Source organism: Notothenia rossii (genome assembly GCF_949606895.1).
Source record: "Notothenia rossii genome assembly, chromosome: 5".
NCBI classification, from domain to species: domain Eukaryota; kingdom Metazoa; phylum Chordata; class Actinopteri; order Perciformes; family Nototheniidae; genus Notothenia; species Notothenia rossii.
This window is the reverse complement of record NC_136903.1, coordinates 77423186-77444617: the sequence shown is the minus strand read 5'-3', so window position 1 is coordinate 77444617 and position 21432 is coordinate 77423186. Positions and strand designations below refer to the sequence as shown.

The 21432-nt window shown below is 38.5% G+C and overlaps 2 protein-coding genes across 3 annotated transcripts in view; both read right to left on the bottom strand.

The window, feature by feature from the left end:
* vgll4b (vestigial-like family member 4b) overlaps nucleotides 1–16630 on the bottom strand; it is a 35512-nt gene extending 18882 nt beyond the window's left edge. The window contains exons 1-2 of one of the 2 annotated variants that reach the window (XM_079680994.1): nucleotides 16440–16630; nucleotides 14897–14970 (exon numbers count right to left, since the gene is read on the bottom strand). In XM_079680994.1, the coding sequence (XP_079537120.1) occupies nucleotides 14897–14960 (64 nt within the window). In that variant the 5' untranslated portion in view covers nucleotides 14961–14970; nucleotides 16440–16630. Of the gene's footprint in view, nucleotides 1–1495; nucleotides 1875–14896; nucleotides 14971–16439 lie in introns of those variants that run through there. The other variant, XM_079680993.1, reaches the window with a different exon arrangement.
* A 1798-nt stretch (nucleotides 16631–18428) lies between these two features.
* On the bottom strand, nucleotides 18429–21362 carry tamm41 (TAM41 mitochondrial translocator assembly and maintenance homolog). Its single transcript, XM_079679793.1, has 4 exons — nucleotides 21198–21362; nucleotides 19645–19810; nucleotides 19384–19446; nucleotides 18429–18907 (listed from the first exon to the last, which is right to left on the bottom strand). Exons 1-4 carry the CDS (start codon nucleotides 21330–21332, stop codon nucleotides 18816–18818), a joined length of 456 nt encoding a protein of 151 aa, XP_079535919.1. The 5' UTR covers nucleotides 21333–21362; the 3' UTR covers nucleotides 18429–18815.
* Between the last annotated feature and the right edge of the window lie 70 nt (nucleotides 21363–21432).

Sequence of the window (21432 nt, the reverse complement as noted above, 5' to 3'; positions counted from 1 at the left end):
ATCTCTGTAGTGACACAGAGAAGCTTTCTGATTGGCTTCTGTCCCAGACCAGGGGCCGCCTTATCTGCTGCACCATCATCGCACTGTGAGCTTCTGCTTCAGGGACATTTCACGAGTGCCTGAACCACTGAGTAAAACCAAAAAAAGCCACATGCCTAAAAGTAATCATTTTCCGTCAAACAGCTTGTCGAACAGGAATTACAGCCACACAACATTCTTGTTTCCCACACAGCATTGAAAACAGGAAGAAAGAACAACTCCAAAGAGACCATAACCACATGCTCAAACACTTAAAAAACATGTTCGCTGTTCCTGCTATAAAATGTGACTCGTACACCTGGTAAACTGCAAAAGGGTTTTCAGCTGTACGTCTTAGGAGTGCTATCAATCGTTCATTATATGTGACATTTAGAGAGGAGATGCTAACTGTGGCAGAGGAGCAGTGGGGGAAGACTAGGATAATGAACAGAGGGAGAGAAGAGATGAATAAAAAAAAAAGGTGTTCCTCTGTGATGCTAGAACTTCTGTTTTTTGTATAAACCACCTTGTGTAGGGACTTAGAATTAGATTTAAAAGATATATAATTAATTGCCGTGTATGCCAATAATGGACCATTTTAAGTGGTCCTTTTTGCTTTTTAATTCTGGAGTTGATTCTGCATGTTCAGAATCAGGGGCAGAGGAAGGAGGTCTTTTTTAGCACCCGGAAAGGCTGGATGATATTACAACGCCTGACATGTGAGCAGTAACTGCAGAGGACAGAAGTTAAACTACTATTCCTGCTAGAAAATAAGTTGCAGTCCACACTGGGAAACTACAGCAAAAGGAATAAGAGATACATCCAAACCATCTCACAAAAAGACAATGAGACAAATAAGTAAACAACAACACACAATCTGATTCAACTAAAGTCAGACATGTTGCCAGAATGATCATACAGTTAGTATTGCCAAAGGTAGTTGTGAATGATATAGAGCAGAAAGTCTGAATAACTGAGCAAATAGTAATACAGTGAGCCAGTGAGAGGAGAGCCATGAAATTCACACACTTGCAGTCGATTAGTCCGCCTCTGATCTCAATCAATAGCCAGGTCTTAGACTTTCGGGAAGCAGCCAATAGCTCAGAAATGAAAACACGGGCTTATAAACACACTTCCAGTTGTTCAGATAACCAGCAAATAGCAACACGTCGGCCAATGGTGTCATTTAAAACCAACGTTTACTACTTTGCTAACAGTTAATACCACGCTCAATAGAAAAACAACTTACGTTGACATCAAGTTCAAACCGTTGAAAAGTGTTAAGAACAGTTTATGATTTGTATAAGTCTTGTTGAAATGCAATTAGTCAACATGTGATGGATTTTACAACTAGCCAGGCAGCAGACCCTAGGCTGAAGTAAGTTGAGTGAAACTTGGACAAAGTCTCGGACGGTAACTCACAGCGTTAACTGAGAGTTTAAAAACAAAGCAGCACAAACTCTTCACTCCACTTTACCTTCGTAGCAGAGAATGCCGATGTTGTTGTTCATTTTGTCCAGGTACTGGTAGTTTAACAGGTCCATTTTCGTTAGTAGCATTTATCGAGTTTTTACCACAAAAAGACCAGCTTTTTTCTTCTTCTTCTTCTTCTCCTCTCAAGCTACGGTCAACAAGCTAAAGGCCCAGCCTCCAACTTTAGTTTAATTTATTTGTAAAACTTGAATAAAATAAACCCACAAAGAGAGACACAGAGTTGACACTTTTTTCGAAATATGTGTAAATGTATCGCGGTGATAAAGAGCAAACAAAAAGCGCCAGTTGTCCTCACAGCCAGCTGTAAGTCGACTGCACTGACACGCAGGCTATGCTCGGTATGACTGCTGGGTTGCAGCAGCGGTTCCTCTGCTGTGAGAGAGGGGTGCACTGCGCATGCGCACCAAATCCCTGGAGCACCTCAAATATCAGGGATGTTTTACGCACAAGATCAGCCCCTCCAAACACATGCGGAGACCATGCAGTAATCCCATATCAAATGTATATGGGGGTATTAAAAAGAAAAAACAGTACCAATGCACTGGTTACTCAAAGTTGAGATGCAGCGAGGAGTTCCTCTAGTAAAAAAAAGTGAAAACACACAAGATAAAAAAAGTGCAATACAAGTAGGTTACGATGGCTAGAATCTTATCACTAAATGTACGTCCTTCTAGGAATATTAAACTATACTGATAGCAAAGAAGCTGTAAAGTCTGATAAATCGGTGTGAACTTGTCTGTATGGGAATAATGAAGGGATTGTTTTGCACGGTGAGAGGAAAAGGATTCCTGGAATCTGTGCTTCTGCTTATTGTTTTTTTTTCCTAGGAAGTCTATTACTTTGGATTCTCCTCAATTAATATTGGGTTTTTTTTGTGTCAGGCTTGCAGAGGGAAATATACTTTGTACAGAGATGACCCATCTGTTAAATATATTGATATTTAGACATGATAAGATAAGATAATTCATGTAGGTCGATATGTTATATGTGCGGTATGAAAACAAACATGTTTAAATTGCTTAATAATTTTAACTATCTGGATATCAAAAGTTACCAAGGCCCAGTAAAGTCTCCTCAGTGTCACAGCGGTTCTCTCCTGCCCCCTGGTGCCTAACATCGGCTATACCCAGGTTTTGTTTTTTAAAAAGGGGACTGAGGTGAAAAAAGCAGGAGGCAAATGGGATGAAAAGAGGAACTATGAAATGTCATCATAGATCAGTTGTGGAAAGAATTGAAGAACAGTTTACTCTTAGTATTTTAAAGACAAGTTGAGAGCATGAGTTCATACAGAGAAACACATTTGCCATGTACGTGTTTTTGTGTGACATATAGCCCCAAAACACACAGAGCGGGAAATGAGAGGCGTTGTGACAAGCTCTGATAACACACTAAAGTCAATGCAAACTCAATGTTGAGAAACCTAAACGAAAACATATTTTTTTGATCAGGTGTATTTACTTTGATATCCTGTGTGTTAAATCAAACCCAAAGATAGACAGACTGTTGGCCTCCGCACTAACATTCTCATACATCTAACCTACCTTCCCCTTCCCATCTTAATACCTCCCCCTTTCTTTCTCAAACACCCACAAGCACACAGATACACACAAAAGGCCTCCCCCCTCCCCCACTAACTAACGGTGGCTCAGAACTAAGGAACATGGGTCTTGTCTCATTGGTTACCCATTGTTTCCAGTTTCGCACACAAAACACAGCTCAGTGCAGACAGAGACTCCATTCACTGCCTGCTCCTGCTACAGCTGGTGCTGCAGCAGCTTACAATTAATAACTCACAGCCTTAAACTCATAGCACTGCATCTAAGGAAGTAAGTGGCCAAAGCCGACATTTGTTGCTCAACTCATTTTGCATTGTGTGATAAAATAAATAAATAGTGTTGCAATGAAGTACTTCATTGTTTAGTGTTGCAACTTTCCAGGTAGAATAAACCACACATTTCTGATATCATAGCTGAAATGGATCAGGTGGCAAACATTGTGCATACATGCACACACAAAGTAGATTGACACCTGAACAAATATTCCTGCAGTGGAGGACAGAAGACAGGCCCAGACCAGTGCCCCATATACATTTGAAGACAGATAATGGATCTGTTAAATGTTCTCAGACTAAAAATCTGCTAGTTAAAACAAAAAAGAAAGGCTTTCATTTCATGATGATCAATATGATACAACCCAGAGGGAATTCAAGTTAAGACTAAGAGTCAAGCCTGAAATATTCATTCATTATTAAGATGTGACAGTTGTACCTTTTATTGTAGGGTCATTCATTATTTATATGTTTTATCAGTCAAAAAGGAACATAGGTTTTTTAAGACATAGAAACAATTGAATCCTAATAAACCTTAAGACATTTCTGAAACTGAGAGCCAATGATATAACATTTCTCATCAGCGAAACAACTACAACTCTTTTATTGCATATTGACAACAAAGGGCATGCTAGTAAAAATAAGAATACTGACTTTAAAAATTAAACATCAAGCAATGTTCCCATTATAAATGTAAGTAAAATCGAACCATACTTACATACTTGTTATACATGTCAATTAACAATTAATTTGCTTTTGTAAACCTTTGTACATCAAGAAGCTTAGTCCTGCTGCTGTGTGTTTCCCTATTTGCTTTACTGTACTAATTTGTTCTGCAATTATCACTAACACTTGACATCAAATGTACTTAAAAAGGAAACGCTCTCTAACACAGTGTCTTTGTTCTGGCCTGGCATGCTGTAAGGAGATTAATGGTTACACAAGAAGTTGGAGAAATTCCACCTCTTCTTTCCATAGGGATAAGTTGTCACACATGCTGTGGTAATAACCTTTTCTCCTCATTGTTTCCCTGGTCTTTTTTTCTTCATGACTCAGAAGTAAAGAGCTCACAGTGGGGCTGATGACCTATACTGATGTCCGCTATAGGAAAAGGCAGGCTTTGGCATCACTGCTGTTTGAAAAACGTTGAGTATACCCGAATTAATGCAAACGTTGTGGAAAAGGATAACTGGCTGCTGTACTAAACTTAAATTTGACAAATAAACTCAAATGACCAAGGCCAAAGGTGCATTCACATGTGTCTCTTTGGTCCCATTTTCCAGAGTTGGGAAGTTGTTCTGCTTTCTTACGTGTGCTCGTGACCTTTAATAATTAACATCCATTTGTAATGTGGAAATAACAAGAACACTAAAAGGAATACGTGTTGTATTTTTATTGCTCCGAGTATTCAAACGTGTTGATATCTGTTTCTGAGTTGCTGTTTGGACTTGATAAACTGATGACATGAATTTTCCCAGTATGAAACAGTTTTTTTCCAATTATTGCGACACCACATGAATGCAGCACAAATTCAATGAAACTTCAACAAAAATTCAGATGTCGAGAACAGACAAACAGATCAAGCCAAAAACATTACCTTCTTGGTGAACTAACAACAACATAAGCTCATCTCTGTCCTTAAAATAAGTTACTCTTGGAGTTATAAACTTATAAATCAGGTTTGATCTTTACTCTGTCTAGAGTACTTCTTTACTTTACTTTCAAAATGAATAGAGGATCTTGCAATGCCACCACCCATTCATTCATCTTTCATTTAGTTGTGTGGGTATACACCAGTCATCCGTCTACAGCAGAGTATTCCTGCCTTCCTGTCATTATCCCCCTTACTTCCTGCCTGTCTATTTATCTAATCTATCATGTCAAGGTGCTACCACACCTACTGAATCTCCTGTAGTGTAGTGTGTCTCTCTGAACAGGTCTGGGCTTCTCCAGGGAGTGGGAGTGTCTTTATAACAACACCGCACAGGCCAGGTGGTGAATCATCCTAATGCTTTATTAACACGCTCCAATGTTGTGACACAAACATTGACAGGATAAAACACCTCAGGATGACGGTACAGTGTTAACAAACTAAAATGATTCTGACTTCCTCATCTTCTTTCAGTTGCATTCAGTGTTTGCTTTTCTCTACTTAACCATCTTTCTGCCATTTGAAAATGAATACAAGAGTCAAAACTGTTCTCTTTTTCAAGTTGACCTAAAGGTTTATTATAAACAGGGTCAAAGAAGAAACACTTTCACACTGTTGCATATCAAAGGTCAAATCTTCAAACGTTATGGCACCCTCTGCTGAAATACTACCACACCATTACAGGCATGTTTACATGGTGACATCATGCATTGAAGACATTTATCCCCTCTGAAATGTGTTACCTCAGCTTTTGCTATCAGGGTGGACACTGAACTGTAGATTTTAAACAAACCTTGAGGGTATAAAAGGTTTGTTTGGACATGTAAAGTCTACAAACAAAGACAAGTTATGGTACTTTAGGTTGCCGTTCCATGAACCTTAACAGTCTATTTTTAACCGTCTACAAGTCAAACGTTTAACGAAACCTGTACTGATTAATGATTGCACCTTTAAATGTATATGCCTCTCAAATAGACTGGGACTACTTCTTAATGCAGTTTCAAGAAAGTGCTCTTACTTATTGATGGACATGTTTGAGTTGTGTTTATGAGCATGTAGCCTAAGACACTTATACCATTATGTGATAGTCAAAACAGTTCTTGAATGGAAATAACATCCATTACAAAGGGCTCCTGAGTGATTGGATAAAAAACATCCACAACAAACACTCCCTGCAGAGGAAATATCAGGTTGCTAGACCGAAACAATGACAACATGTATTTGTGTGGAAGTGAAGCTATTCGTCATTTCCCATCTTTGTGTATAATATTTACATAAGTGCATTATTAAGATAACCAGAGAGACCATTTTATTAACTGCATAGGATGTGTGTTTTGTCTTATTTATTTTTATTTTCTATACATATTTAATTTGTTTTCACCTTACATTATTACTTTTGTTCACAAAACAATTCCAATGTCTGAACATTACAAAAAAGCTAAGATAATTTTTCTTTAAAAGAGTGTATTTGCATTTCATGCTATTCTATCATTATTATATGATCGGCATAGCATCTTGTCTTGACAACAATGTGTGTTACCGCAATTATTTGGTATAACACCACAGACTAATTAGTATAAGTGACCTGACAAGTCTTCATTGATGTCATACTATCTAATTGTTTTTTAGCTAAGCGGTGATCGGTGTACAGCAGCATTCAGTCCACACAGATTGTCAGCTGGAATGTGGACCGCATGGGAAAGTGTTGTCTCGCTGCCAAGACATCCAAGTCATCCATGTCCTCTCCCTTATGGCCCATCTGTCTACAGGGAAAACTGTCTCACTCTTCTCTCAAACTGATCTGCTGTCTATCCTCGTAATTTCTGATCCCTGTTACGCTAATCTATCAATTAAACAAAGCACATATCTCACAATATATTATCAGGACATGACGGCTTTGTTAAATGCCCCTTTTTATTCACTTGTTTTCTCCAAATCTCTCCCTCTTTCCAGCTCCCTTTCCCAATTAGATTACTACATTTTGTTTACAACCCAACCAAAACAAACATGAGGCAGACAGCTCTCACACTCGGGAGATACAGGGCCAGATATTTGCTGTGTGTTATTACAAGAATGCAACGGCCCGGAACGCTACTCAGGTCTAAATGGGAGATGCAAATCTTTTTCTGAGCCGCAAGCTGACACTCAGATGGAGGGTTGCAAATAACAATCTCTTTCATTATCAATTCATCTGATGACTATTTTCTTGATTAATTGTTTGGTGTATTAAATGTCTATTGGTGTAAAAATAGACAAATTAAATCCAGTTTCTTGTGGTTAATAACTTCCATTTCTGCATATTATCTCAATTATAGGTGTAAAGATATATTGTGCGCAGCAGTGATGCCTGTTTTTAACAAAACACAATGAAAACAGCAATATATTGTCCAACTTTGACATACAACCAAAAATAAATTTTTCACTGGTTAATGTCTGTTTTGTTGCTAATTAAATGTAGAATTAGGCCTTTCAAATATATAGCACCAAACAGATTTTATTTCATAATGAAAATGTATTTGTGCTTTCAAAGGCCAATGACAACGTTCTTGCTGAGCAACCAATTGGCTGATAACAAACTGACCCCAGGCAGGGGCTTGTCATTTATTGGCCAAGACAGCTCCTACGTAGGACAGCGGGCTCTGTGCCATTACCACTCATGTTCAGCTGTGCCTGGATCACAGCCTCGGCATGCTCAGATGTCGTCAACACAACCTTATCACTGGATGCCCATAATACAAATACTACACATACTTTTGTGACAGGAGTATGTTCACAGAGCACGCTCACTTCCTATCCTTTTTTAAATAATTTATGATCTTGGAAAAAAGTATACCTTGAACAAATTAATACTCTAAATCTCTTGTATACTGCATGCTTACGTTCATTTTTGAATGCCTACCCATATGGGATAATAAAGACATTAATCAAATCAAATTGCTTCACAAATCACAAAGAAAACTCATTAAGTCTCAGCAGGAATACTTTTGTTAGCATTATAAAAAGGTGAACTTTTCTTTGTGAGAGGCTTGAAATCCTGTTTCATTTCATTCTCAGTAACTATGGCAAATTCTATCAAAAAGAGAGGAATGTAAAGTATGTGTGGTCAGCTCAGCTCTGAGAAAAAGGCTCTCTCTAAGACAGCAGAGCTGGTATGGGACCGGCAAGCGTGGCATTTACTGAGAGCAAATGAGTTCTTTGACATTTTAACCAATATTAAAAAAGTAGCCAGAGCGACCTCAAATACAAGAAAACAAGAGGAGCACCCATAGAAATCTGAGCCGATGAAAGTTTGACTCTGCTTAGGATGTTAGATGTACAGGTGGGAGAGAGAAGAAACATGTATGTATAACTTGGCTTGTTTAGAGCGGTAGGCAACCCTGTTCTAGACTAAAAGATCAGATATCCGCCTCAATACCCAACAGTGATACTTAACTTCAGATGAAAAGCATCAGCTGGGTGAAGAATGTCCACTACAGGAGACATACTGTATGGATTTCTGCACCCTCTTCAGGCCATCAATGGAGTTCGCAGAGACAGAGGCATAACAAGGTAGTTTACCATATCAAATTCTGGGCCAAAAATCACTTACATAGACATTCTGTAGATGGAACAACGAACAGCTGGTTAAAGCACATTTTCCAGCTCAACAGTAGTATTTCAAAAGTGTTAGTAGTATTTTAGCAAAGAAAATGCTCTTATCACACAGAAAAACAGCTAAATCTAACTGCTTTAGTCACAGTCCAAAAGAAAAATGCTTAGCAAACAAGGGTTGATTGTATTTAACCTTGTGATTTCAGCTGTGACCCTTTGACACTTGACCTTTGACCTTTGGACCATGGTGGCCCTTTGCCCCTACAATTCTTAATGGCCGCCCACTGAACCACAACGCTGACAAAGCAGTGACAATGACGTAAAGGGTGGTGTGTGTGTGTGTGTGTGTGTGTGTGTGTGTGTGTGTGTGTGTGTGTGTGTGTGTGTGTGTGTGTGTGTGTGTAGCAGTTAACAGACCAGTAACTAGAACTGCAGGGGGAAGTGTATGGAGAGGCAGAGAGGTGAATGTTGGAGGAGGGTAAGACAATGAACAAGAGATAGACTGATGGTAAGTGAGGTGACTGGGAAGGCATCACTTTCCATAAAAATAATTGTATTCATCTCAAAGAGGCACTAAACTGCACTACAGTTTACATTTAGCATATCATCCGGAAACAGGTATAGGCTTTCTCCAAAAGTAATAAAAATCCACCTACCAGCATCTCCAAAGCTCACTAATTATACAAAAAAAAATGTAATGACAGTGTTTCTTGGGCCAGTGAAGTGACTTCTTGGAGTTTTGCCATCAGTGTGATGTTGCCAGGCAACCAGCAGAATCATGCTAGCTGCAGCTCAATATTGAACAGACAGAAATGGGAATTGTTATCAATCGTCATCCAAAGATGTCAAACTCTCACTTTAATGCCTGTATGCAACAGTCCAGGATGATGCAAAGGCAAAACATTTCTATGATATGCCAAAATGTGAAAACACTCACTGATAATAGAATGAAAAGCTTATTACTTTGTCTATCAACATGGTGAAGTCAAACGTCCAAAAAATGAGCAAACTGACCAATATTCAACTGCTCAAGTTCAGGAAAAGTAGCTGCTGAATTTAATGTGTTCTTACAAAAATCAAATGTGATATTGTTAGAACTGGCAAAAAGTCAAATCCCTCTCCCCAGCAGAAGAAATGAAAGATAACCTGCCTTGTTAAAGTCTTTTGTCATCTCTAACCATTCAAGAGAATTACAGCGCAACCACTGTGCCTCAGAAAGAGGGCAAGATTCCTGCAGTAGTATCTCACTTACTGTAAATGATTCTGTGGTGACACAAAAAGATAAAGCAGGTGTGAGAGAACAAGAGCAGGGGTGTAACAATGAAGTCAGCGCTAAAGTGTTACCCTGCATATCGTCTGTACATCACTTTGACCTACGCATCGATGACACCGTTAAAGCACTCGTAAAAACTTTGCTGATAACCAAGTTTTATATACTGCAGACCCCTTGAGCCCCTCCAAAAGATAACTCAAACACTGTCAACAGTTAATGACATCATACCTCATTTATCAATAAAACAGCAACAGGCACTGACTGGGGAACTGATAGGAAAATTAGCAATAAAACACGGTGGTGTGAGACAATGGAGTGTGTAGTCTTGCAGGCACACACCTCCATTTTCATCTTTTATTGCATATCCACATTTGAGGCCACACACACAAACTACAGCGCGTATACACAACCATACTGAATGTCAGTGTGCTCTACAATGTCACTAATTATTTTTGATTCATGATGACAAAATACAGAACTGAGGACGTTAAAAGGACTGATATGTAGTCCAGCTGTGCCATGGGACTAACCTTGCAGATGCAGAAGGACGTGCTGCTGATATTTCAATTCAATATATTGTATTATCTATTTGTCATTAAGTGCCAGATGCAACAAATTTTACATGTATTAATAACATGAGGGAGCTGTAGTAGATTTCTTCTCAGGCATTGTCAGTGCGATCAAAGTAGCTTGTATTTTTACTGCAAAAGAAAGACTGTTAAAAAGTAAAGTTCATCTTAATTTTGTGTAAAAAACTGACAAGACTTCCCTACTTACACTTGCACAAAACAAGTGATAATAAGTCTGAATGGGTCACTTTGCTTCAAATGTTTGTATACTTTTTAGAGCTGCTTACAGCTGCTACTATTAATGTCTGACTTTTAGTGTTAAAAGTACCACATGTGCTAAGCCTGACAGAAAGGGAATGAAGTGAGACTGGATTGGACTTAAAAGTGAATTACTTGACTTGACCAGTAAAATCAAATTATTCCTACAGTAAACAGTGTTTAAGCGATGGCTAAATAGACAAATTCTATAAATCTTCAATCCTATAAAAACAGGAGTTTAGGCTGTTTAAATTGCATCAAAGCTCACCTTGTTATTGTTATTACTAGATTGGTAACTAATATCACACCATATGTTAAAGTTTAGGCCCTTTCAACTTCAAAACGCCTCAACAAGCCCCGCAGGGAGGATGATGAGTTACAGAGAAGGTGTTCTGCTCACCAGCTGTGTGCTTACGCCATTATGTTTAGTTCCTTAACACCTGTGTTATGTTACAGTAAAAGCAATGGGAAATATCTGACTGAAACGTGGACATGCTGGAGGGCTAACCCACTCCTTGTAGAAAAAAAGCTCCAAGCACACCCAAAAAACCCAACCCATCACACCCACATGCATGAGTCCTTGGTCAAATTACCTCCCACTGAGAATACTGCTAGCCTCCAGCAAGGTTTTGACAAAATGCCATGATGCAAGCTCTCCAATTACACTTTCAGTGTTGATCTGACTATACACTACCGAGCATCAACAAGCTCTGACTAGTTTCTACTGCTGCCTAACACCACCCTTAAATACTAAACATCTGATTATCCAAGCTTGCAGTGATCCATATCCATACAAAACTTACATTGAGGATATCCATGATTGCATGGATATGCGATTACTTTTGAGATATTTGGCAGAAAAAATGTAAAACAAAGTTGGCCTACTGATGTCACGAGAGTCAGATTCAGAGGAACATCAGAGAAAAAAGGTATACTGTAATCTCGTGGCAACCATCAATCTCTACACAGATTATCATCAGTCAAATCATTGTTAAGATAACACAGTTCCGGGCCAAAGTGGTGGATAAACAAACAGACTGAATTTACCAACCCAGACGCCAATCTTGAAATAAGCGATGCAATCCAAGACACACATCACACAACCAATACAGCCTTACAAAGAATTACATTTTAAGCTCAGGATGTGCCAACTATCTAAAATAGATGTTGAATAAGGCTTGTTTGAATGTTTCACAGATGTACTCTATGGTGTTGTTGTATCACAAAGTAATTACTGTAAGGTGTTTCTATTATTTTGTTCACTATTATGCAATATATATATATATATATAAACCCCACTGCAGTCAGCATGTCGTTGTGTCCCTGAGACACTTCACCCCAAATTGCTCCTGTGGGGATTGTCCACAGTATTGAGTATGTAAGTCGCTTTGGATAAAAGCGTCTAACAAGTGACATGTAATATATACACAACTAAAAGTGTTCTTCAGCACAAGATTGTGACAGAATATTGTAAAATGGTATGTTTTAATAGACTGCTTCCCTTCAACAAGAGCAAGGAAATAAACCATGGAAACCGTAACAATGGGGGGATTCTGTAAAGTGTGTGTATGTTTTCTCCAAACAAACAAGCAGGATTTAGCAGCATGTGTGTCTCTGCATGTGCCGAAGAAGAGCAGAGGGTACTGTACACATCTTAGCCAACCTTCTTCTCTTGGCACCAGTGAATCTTTACTGTAGTTCCTGTCAGAGACAAAAGGTCCATATTCCATCTAGTCCGGCCCTAAACCACCAGCCCTGTTTGGAAAGACTGGCTTTGATCTCACATCAAAGACCCAACAAGCAGAGTTACGGTAAGATCACTGGTCGTGTCTCCAAATGTATATTCAAAACAAAGAAATTACTCTAAAACTGTTTTATTCAACAACAACAAAATAGAGTTGCAAACAAAGACACAACAGGCTCTGAGCTTGGCTGCAGTGCAACCCAGACTGTTTGAACATTTGATCTCAAATACAGGTTTGCTTCCAGGAAGGGAGGAGCGCACTGCAAGATCTTCCAAATATCCACCAAAATTGCTATGGAGGGGTGGCGGAAGGTATTAAGCATTTTCCACATTCACCATCAAATATAAGGCAAGGACTACTTCACTGCTTTTTTAGTTTGTGTGTAATTACTGTGTATTCAAGGTCAGGTCAATTTGACTTAAGACCTGTGATTACTGTTGTTCACAGACCTCCGACTGGAAGCTCACAGACAGCAGTATGTGTGTGTAAATGTTTGTGTGTGCAAAACGGCGTTAGTATGAAGTGGAGGGTACTCAACTATCTAATACAAAATAAACTGACAAAGAACTGACTTTGTAGGAGAATATTAAATGTGAAATACAAATATTTCTTATATTATTTCATTACCTGAAAATTGTGCACATGAAGAGACGAGGTCTTTTTATCCCTGATTCTTGTGTTTGAAACTTTAAAGTAATGAGGCATACCTTGTTAAGTATTGTGTTTGCTTCGCTATGTTAAAACTGAAAAAATCCGGAAGGTTTTAAAAAGTACAAACTCTAATAAACACAGACAGAGTTTTTATTAAAGATAAGCAGTCTCAATTTATCTGGGCTGAGGCTAACAATTCTATTTTGGTAGAGCACTGTAGTATGTTTTCCACTTTAAAGCCAAGATGAGCGACTATGGCGTATCAATCCATTATTCATGAACGGTAATTCAATTTCCCTCAAAACAGAATTTGTGTAATTTTCGGAGAAATTCATTTCCAATTTATAGTGATGGGTTATCTGCAGTAGTGCGTCTCAAGCTCTAAATGTTTGTGAGTGCCGGCCCTGACAAGCCCCACTTGGTCTTCCTGAGTTTGAGCGGCTGTTATGAAGGCAGGCCCGAGCCTCTCCCTGTTCTTGCTCTGGTATAAAGAGCTGCACAGGCAATCCAGAGGCTGCTCATATTGCAGACAGGTAGGCAGAGGTTATTGACTCAACAGCGCCTGTTGGCCTGGTTGTTTGTTTGGCAGACTAGCAGGTTGGTTAGTAGGTTGGCTGGCTCACCCATTTGTCCCGCACTATTGTGGAAACAGGTCGAGTGCATTGTCTTTGGACAAAGAGGCCATGCACGACCCACAACAAAAAGTGACATCAGCGCAGAGGAAAAAACAATAACACTGCAGGGGAGCGAGGGAGCAGGGGAGGAGGGGAGGAGAGATCCCATGCCATTCTGCTCAAAAGTGCAAGGAAGCTGATATTCAGCTCATTTAAGCTGAAGTATTATGGGAACAAAACCATGACATGGGAGACGTTACAGCTGGAGCCCTTTCTTCATTTTCCCAGTCTACCATTAAACAAGCAATTTTCAACACGTTGCTCTTTGTATATTGACTATCCCATGGTAATCAATTATCATGCAACTCCGAAAAGACGGACAACTTTAAATGAGGGACTGGTAGAAATGGTAGAAATGCACAGCTGTTAATATTAATGTTAATTTCTCTTTTTAAAGTTCAGTACATTAATTGAGTTTTCTTTAAAAACTCTAATCGTACTCTCTGATGCTTTTGTAACTTCAAATTCCATCATTACAAACAAATCCACTTAAAAAGAACAAACATGTTCCTAAATTAAAAAAAGAAATAAAGTAATGCACAGCCAGATAGCAATGACACACAATCTGCTAAAATCAGAAAATACTATAAAGAAAGAAAACAACTGTGTATCAATTATATTTGGCTCTTAATCTCGGAAGGAATTTTTTTTTTTTCAAGCAAGTCCATAGACATGATTGAGAGAGAAGAAATTAAAAGCCAGAAGAAGACAGAGACAGGAGGTCTGAGAAGAACATAAGAGAAAAGATGGAGAGGGATCAACCAGACAGCGCCACAGACACAATGTCAGAGACACAGAGTTGGAGACAGATAATGAGACAGAGATCCACCCAACCCTGATTCCAGTGAAAGCAGGTTAACACAAGCAAGCCGCTGAGTTAAAGCTAATGGCAGTTGAGGGCGGTTGGTCTTATTTGCCTGTGTATCTGCAACTGCAAGCTTGCACAGCACAAAGACGCCTATTGTCTAATGTCAGAAAACAGAGCCGAGGCTTATGGGTGAACATAATGTTGCACTTTATCAATGGCAACTCTAATCTCAGAAATCATTTGTCCACAGGGCAGCTTTTACACAGCGAGACAGAATGGGAGTAAAACTGCAGACACACAAACATAGGATGAAGTAATAAAACTGATAAAACTTACTTTCCTCTTCATTGGCATGAACAAATGATGCTGCTCTTGACAGAACATCCAGTGGTGTCTCCATGCTTGGATGCCTATGGGACAGAGGGGAGGGCACTGTCAACATGTGTGGCTTTCATCTCTTAAACAATTAAAAAGTTAATATCTGATAGAGGCCAGTTTATTAAGAGCTCGAGTCGTAACATTTGAAACACATTCAGACACCAGAATCAATCAGTATCTGAGTGTTGGTAGACACCAAATTGTTTGAGAAATAGCCTTTTTTTAATGAAAAAACATTTAACGAAATACGGTCAACCGATCAGTTCTTAATGTCTAAGGTCTAAGTAGAAGTATTCCCTGATTTGATGTGATTTGCACAAACTAAATGACTGACTAAAACATTTGAAACAATTATTTTCAAAGAGATATTTTACCAATGCATTTCTCAGTCGATTCATCCGTTAGAAAAATGTCATAACCATAATCAAGAGGCTGGAATCAGTACATTTTGGCTTTAAAAAATTGACTTTCACAATAATCAATAATAGTTGTGGATAAGTATTCTGTTGAACAACCAATGGATTAATAAACTAAACTTGTTATACTTATTACACCTTGGCATAATGCTTCTCCAATTGTACTTTAGTTAAGTTTGAATGAAGAACTTATTTGTAGTAATGCTCCCTTTAAATGGTATTAATACTAGTTAATTGTTACTGTATAGTTTGATTTAATAATTGTGACCTTCCTGTGAAAGTTAGGCTCTGTCCTCCAAATAGTTTTAGCACTTTTGGGGATTTGTTTGTCCTTCAGTGCTGAGCTTTCAGTGTAGCTGTGCTATGAGAGGCATTTGTGGAGAAAACGCTTCAGCGCGCTTCTCTTCCCTCTTTCTGCATTCCTGAGATACCTTTCCCTCATTTCTACAGGAAAAAAGCGTTTTGAGAACGATAGCAATACGAGCTTACTACTGCAAATTCAGACTTAACTGCAAACGTTCCAGGTGTGTTGTCCTGTATCTCGTCACAACACGGCACGGTTTACTTGGTGCGCCCAAAGAAACGCCACAAACTTTTATAGGACCATGACTCGGGCAAAAATGAAAGCGATTATTATTATTAGCAGCAAGTGCGTCCACTTTTATTCCCACCAGTGCTGCAGGCTATCTATATCAGCCTGACTCAGTGCTTCTTCATCGTTCTTTTAAGATCTATCTAAAGGAACCTATCGCTTCTTACTTCAGTGATTAGTTTGACTCCTCTCCACAACAACCACATAAGGGACACAAATCCCCAGATCCCTGGAGAAAAGCATGCTGTTTCCTGACAAGAGAAAGTTAGGGAACCCGCAAATCTGCTCCACGTCGTGAATGAAATGTCAACCTTCGTAAAACGAGGCGGATATTATCCCAGCCATGTGTTTACAACGCTGTCTCCATACACATGCTGACTATTTCACAAAAATAAACGGACTGAATTCGTAGCGTTGGACTCAAGAAAAAGAGCGCACTATCACCCTACAAACCCGAAACAAGTCAGTCAGACTTCATGACTGAAGCACATACCTCCTTCAAACGCCACTTTGGTATCGTCCAGTATGATAGTATCCACACAGGAAAACAAAAACAAGACGTATATTCCAACGAGACACAAAACAAAAAGCGGCGGTTACACGGGGCAGTACGAGGGGAGACAATAGTAGCAGTCGGGACAAACTTGGTTGTAGGCTAAACGAGGAAGAGGAGGAGGTGGTGGAGGAGGGAGGAGGAGGGAGGAGGAGGAGGGAGCAGGGCAGGAATGCCTGGAATGATGGAATTCAGTTCCTAGCAGGTGGTGAAAGTAAAGCGCGCTGATTGGTGGAGCACTGCAGCGATGATATCAGCATATATTATGTTAATGACGCATTGCATCACGTCCCCTGAAGGTTAGGCTGCTGTCACTGTTTACCTCTCAGGAGTCTGGTGAAACATTTAGCAGGTGATTAAGGAGAGCTCCCTCCCTTAACAGCCACTTTATAAGTCACCTATGTAGGTTATAAGCCAGTCAGTTAACCATCAACCTTTCAGTTTATTGTTTTAATCTTCCTTAGTTGTTATTCTTAAACTGCATATTCTATTATACATTATTGTGTCAATGTTAACATTACACGACACATATATTTAGCCCCATACTTAGCTTTTATAATTAATATTAAATGGATAAGTAATAACACTATATTGTAGTTGTATGCAGTCATGTAATGGTGCTAATGAGGAAATAATATCTGCTCACAACTAAATTTATATTAGTGCAGACATATTTTGAATGCTTGATGACTTATTTCACATTCTACAGTGGTCACAATAGAGGTCGAATGATCCCATTTGGTGTTTAAGTGGAATATTAATCATGCATCACTGAGGTATTTTATCTTATGTTATGTTTTAGGTTTTTTGGCCTAGTAAATACACAGATTCATTAAAAAAATGCAGTGAAAGAGAGGACACAATCATTTGTCCATAACTGAAGTCAGTTGTGAAGCATGACTCATGCGGAAGTTTCTAATTAAAAAGTGGAAAAAAAGAAAACAAGTAACAGGAAGTGGTGCTGTTTGCATACTGATGCCGATGGGATGAAACAGGACAGTGTATAAGTATGACAACACTGATTAAAAGAAAATCTATTTAAAAAAAAAAAGAGAAAATCCTCCCATTAAATTACGATTTTATTAAATTATGATAATCTTTTTTTAATGGCCAATTTCGACATACATTAGGAGACCTGTCTTGTATTCAAAGCAACGAGTTATGACAACCATTATAGCTTTTTTCCAGTTTGAGACCAGGGAATTATGCCTAAATTTCACTAAATTCAATACAGTCATTAGTATTGTCATTAATTACATCTGAGCTTTTCTTGCTATGAAGTCTAAATATCTGAAGTGAAAAACGTCTATGAATATGATCAATTTTGACCAATTAATTGTTACCTTTTTTATTATACAGTAAGAAAAATACTAAAATAATGTTCTCAAAATAAATTTATAAAATTGTAGCTCACTTCAAATATGTCAGTCTAGTTAGCTCTAAATGAATCCCTCTGTGTTGTAGAACAGCAGAAATCCAAATTGAGTAATTCAAGAGAATCTAATGAGGAATAGGAATAACATATGACAGGCAATCCTTATGAAGTAGATGTTGATGACGTTTCAAAACATACAAGATATGATGTTCAGAATTGAATCCACAAATCCTCTGTAACTAGCCCTTGCAATGTGCTTCAATACATGAAATAATAAAACTCTAAAACCTACTAAGAACAGAGTCCTGCTAATTGATATCTAATAAATGTTTTATTAAATTCATATTTCAAAGACCACAGCAAGTTATCAGGAGGGAAAGTAATCAGAATTTCCACATTAAAGAACTCCAGTTGTCTTAATGCCCAGCTTATAGCAAGGTGGCAGTGAAGTAATGAAAGATTGGAGATCTTGAGTTAGTTTAGGATAAAAAGTGAGTGCCCACATCTGTAGACAGTTCAATAAAACCCCCTCTCTGCAAAAGATGAAAGTGACCCACATAAATATCTTTTTAATCTCCAAGCTGCCCGTCATATGGCTGTCCACACAGAAAATGGATCTTACACTATACCATAATTCAAAAGTGTCATTATGCGGAAAGGTTCCATCTGTAGAAACATTAAATGTCAGCCCTAATTCAGACAGGCTCTTGAAATGTCACCCTTTGTTCATACAACTTCTATGTATTGCATGATAAAGGGCAGTTAGTCTACACTTTTCAAACACAGACCCGCACAGTGATCACCTTCATGGAGGCTATAAGGTGATATAACAGGAGGTAAGTGTGTGATTCTTTCAGCAGTGTGTCAGGGTAAAAATGGAAGGATGGAAGTTCGTTGTTGTGCGGACAGTTTATAGAGAAACAGCTGGTGAACAGACAGGATCAGGACATCTGTGAGACTGAAGGCTTCCTTCTCCAGCCCTTCCACATCTTCATCAGCTTCTTTGAGCTGTACGACACCGTCTTCCATAAGCCTGTGGAGGACATGCAGTACACTTAACTTTAACAAACACATTAAAGTAACACTATATTAAAACTATTCTTAATACATAGTGGAAGACATCTTGACATTATAAATGTTTTCTTGCCGAGAGTTAGATTGACAACCTTCTTGTATCTGTACAGCAGATATTAAGCTACAGCCTGCAACCTGTTAGCTTAGCACAAATACTCTGTAAAGGGGTAAAAAACTAGCCTAATTCTGTCCAAACTTAATAAAATACACTTTCCAGCACCTTGAACACATTTTTCATACATATTAAACAAAGGTTTATGCTGTTAAAGTGAATTTGTTACCTTTCGACAGAGCCATGCAGGTGTGCTGTCTTTATTCTAAGCTAAGTGTTTTAGCTCCAATGTTAGCATACAAACATGAGAGTACTATTAATATTCTTCTGTAACTCTGGGCATGCAAATAAATAAGTGTATTCCTTAAACTATGAGTGCTTACCAGCTGTAGCAATCCCTTTGATACTCTGTGTTATACTGGAGGTTTTCACTATAGATGAGATACCTGAGAAGAAGCAAAAAAACATACTATTCATTTGTAGCCTAATCCTACCTTATTTAATGTTCACCACACACAATATCACCCGTTATCTGTAGCATTTAGTGAATTTGAATGAAACATCCTAAGTATAATTCTCCTTCTTTCTCTGCCTGCCTGCCCCTCTCTCTTTTCTACATCCATAACTGATTCTTTAGTCCGAACCTTGTTGAACGACAGCTCCGCAGTCCGGGTCCTGAGCCACCTGCAGCAGGATCTCCTCCACATCTCGGTTTTTCCCCGGAGGATCCACCAGCTTTGTAATCCTTTGCTGAAGGGTCCGAGGCAATGCCATTAGCTGGATAAACTGACCCTCTGGGCTTTTGTCAACCTGCAGGCACAACAAAAAAAGAAGAAGAAGAAGAAGAAGAATAAACTTGAATGGAAGCCAGAGAGTTCAGACCACCATCGAGACCAGCGTGGTGCATTTCTTGAGTTGGGAATCTTTTCTAACAACTTTGGTCTTCGTGAGCAAAGTTGATACAACAGGAATGTTCCAAAGGTTTTTTTTTTGTATTCTATTGCTTGGAGCGTTTAAACAATGTGTTATTATTGTATTTGTAAACTTGAGGGGTTTGTATCCAACTCAAAATGAAAGCAGCACAAATCCCCTATAAGTGAAACATAATAAATGCACCTGTCAAGTTATTTACATCCGCTCCAAAAGGTTATTGGTTTTTCCTTTGCCTGTAGCTTTTTCTTAATCCTACTGACAGTAGCTTGATAAATCAGCCAGACAATGCACAATCCCATCTATCAGATCCACAGATCTCTTGTGAGAAGTCAACAAAAATGTAGACCGATAACCAGAGTGCATTGTTATTGCAGGTATTAATGCATATCAAGATAATCCAACTACCATGTTTAGTAGAAATGATTGGAGTGGGAGAAACTTTAAATAATCAACAATTAAAACATCACAGCCTTGCAACAAGATGCATGAATGAGAGAAATATTTGAGATAATACACTGCCAGTAGTCGGAAACATCACTGTACAAAGTTTAGAGTTGGTTTGTGCATGGAAGCATTGTTGTTCACTGTGCAAGTTGTGTTACTCACACACTTTACACCCTCCTAACCACTCATTCCTGTTTTTCCAGGCTGGTGTGACCAGTATTTACTTGGTAAAACAAGGAGTGGTGGTAAAGTTCAAATAAATTATGAAAATAAACCTTACACCAATAACATGAAGAGAAATATGTACTCATGCCAATAAATGTGCAAAAAGACACGTACACACATCTCCCATGTAATACTCATTAACACAGTAAGTCCCACAGGTTATACCCTATTTAGAGTTTACTGCCAAGTCTTTGACAACACCTTGTACAACTCAGGTCAAAGCTTTGTTCCTATTTTCACTGAAAAGGCAGGAATAATGTATTTTTTAAGTTAGTAAAAGGAAGCATTTTATGACAATAATGACAGCCTGTATGTTTTTGCAAATAGTTCTGTAACATATCTAAAATATCACATTATTACATTTGAAATGCATTCTGTCAAGTTGGTATTAAATCTCGGTTTATACATCAAATGCCTTGAAAATTCACAAAAGATTAATATGAAGAATTAACCGTAAGAGTAGCTATTCACATGGATATTTGAGACAAGGAGAAACTGAAAGGAGAAACTGAAGACAAAGCACATTGTTGCTCACATATCAGGTGAGATGATTAAAGTGTGGTAGGTGAGCGCATTTGTGTGTGACATTCTTTACCTCCAGTTGCCCTTGTTGAGATTTGTACACCACTTGAGGGCAGTCCCGTAGGATGTTGCTGTACAGAATCCGGAAGTGCTGAATGTTGTCTTTGACGATATTGGCCACCTTGGATTTATCTTCTCCGATCACCATTCTAAAATCCCCTGAGAAGGCACAGACAAAATGTTTTCCCTTAAGCGTTAAATACTTTACAGTTTTAATCTACTCTACGCTGTACTAAGATGAGATAAGA

Coding starts and splice junctions, on each gene's coding strand:
- tamm41 (XM_079679793.1), bottom strand. CDS start 21,332: ATGGTGATCGGAGAAGATAAATCCAAGGTGGCCAATATCGTCAAAGAC. Junction 19,811..21,197: donor CTCAACAAGGGCAACTGGAG/GTAAAGAATGTC, acceptor TTGTGCCTGCAG/GTTGACAAAAGCCCAGAGGG. Junction 19,447..19,644: donor CGGAGCTGTCGTTCAACAAG/GTTCGGACTAAA, acceptor GCTTCTTCTCAG/GTATCTCATCTATAGTGAAA.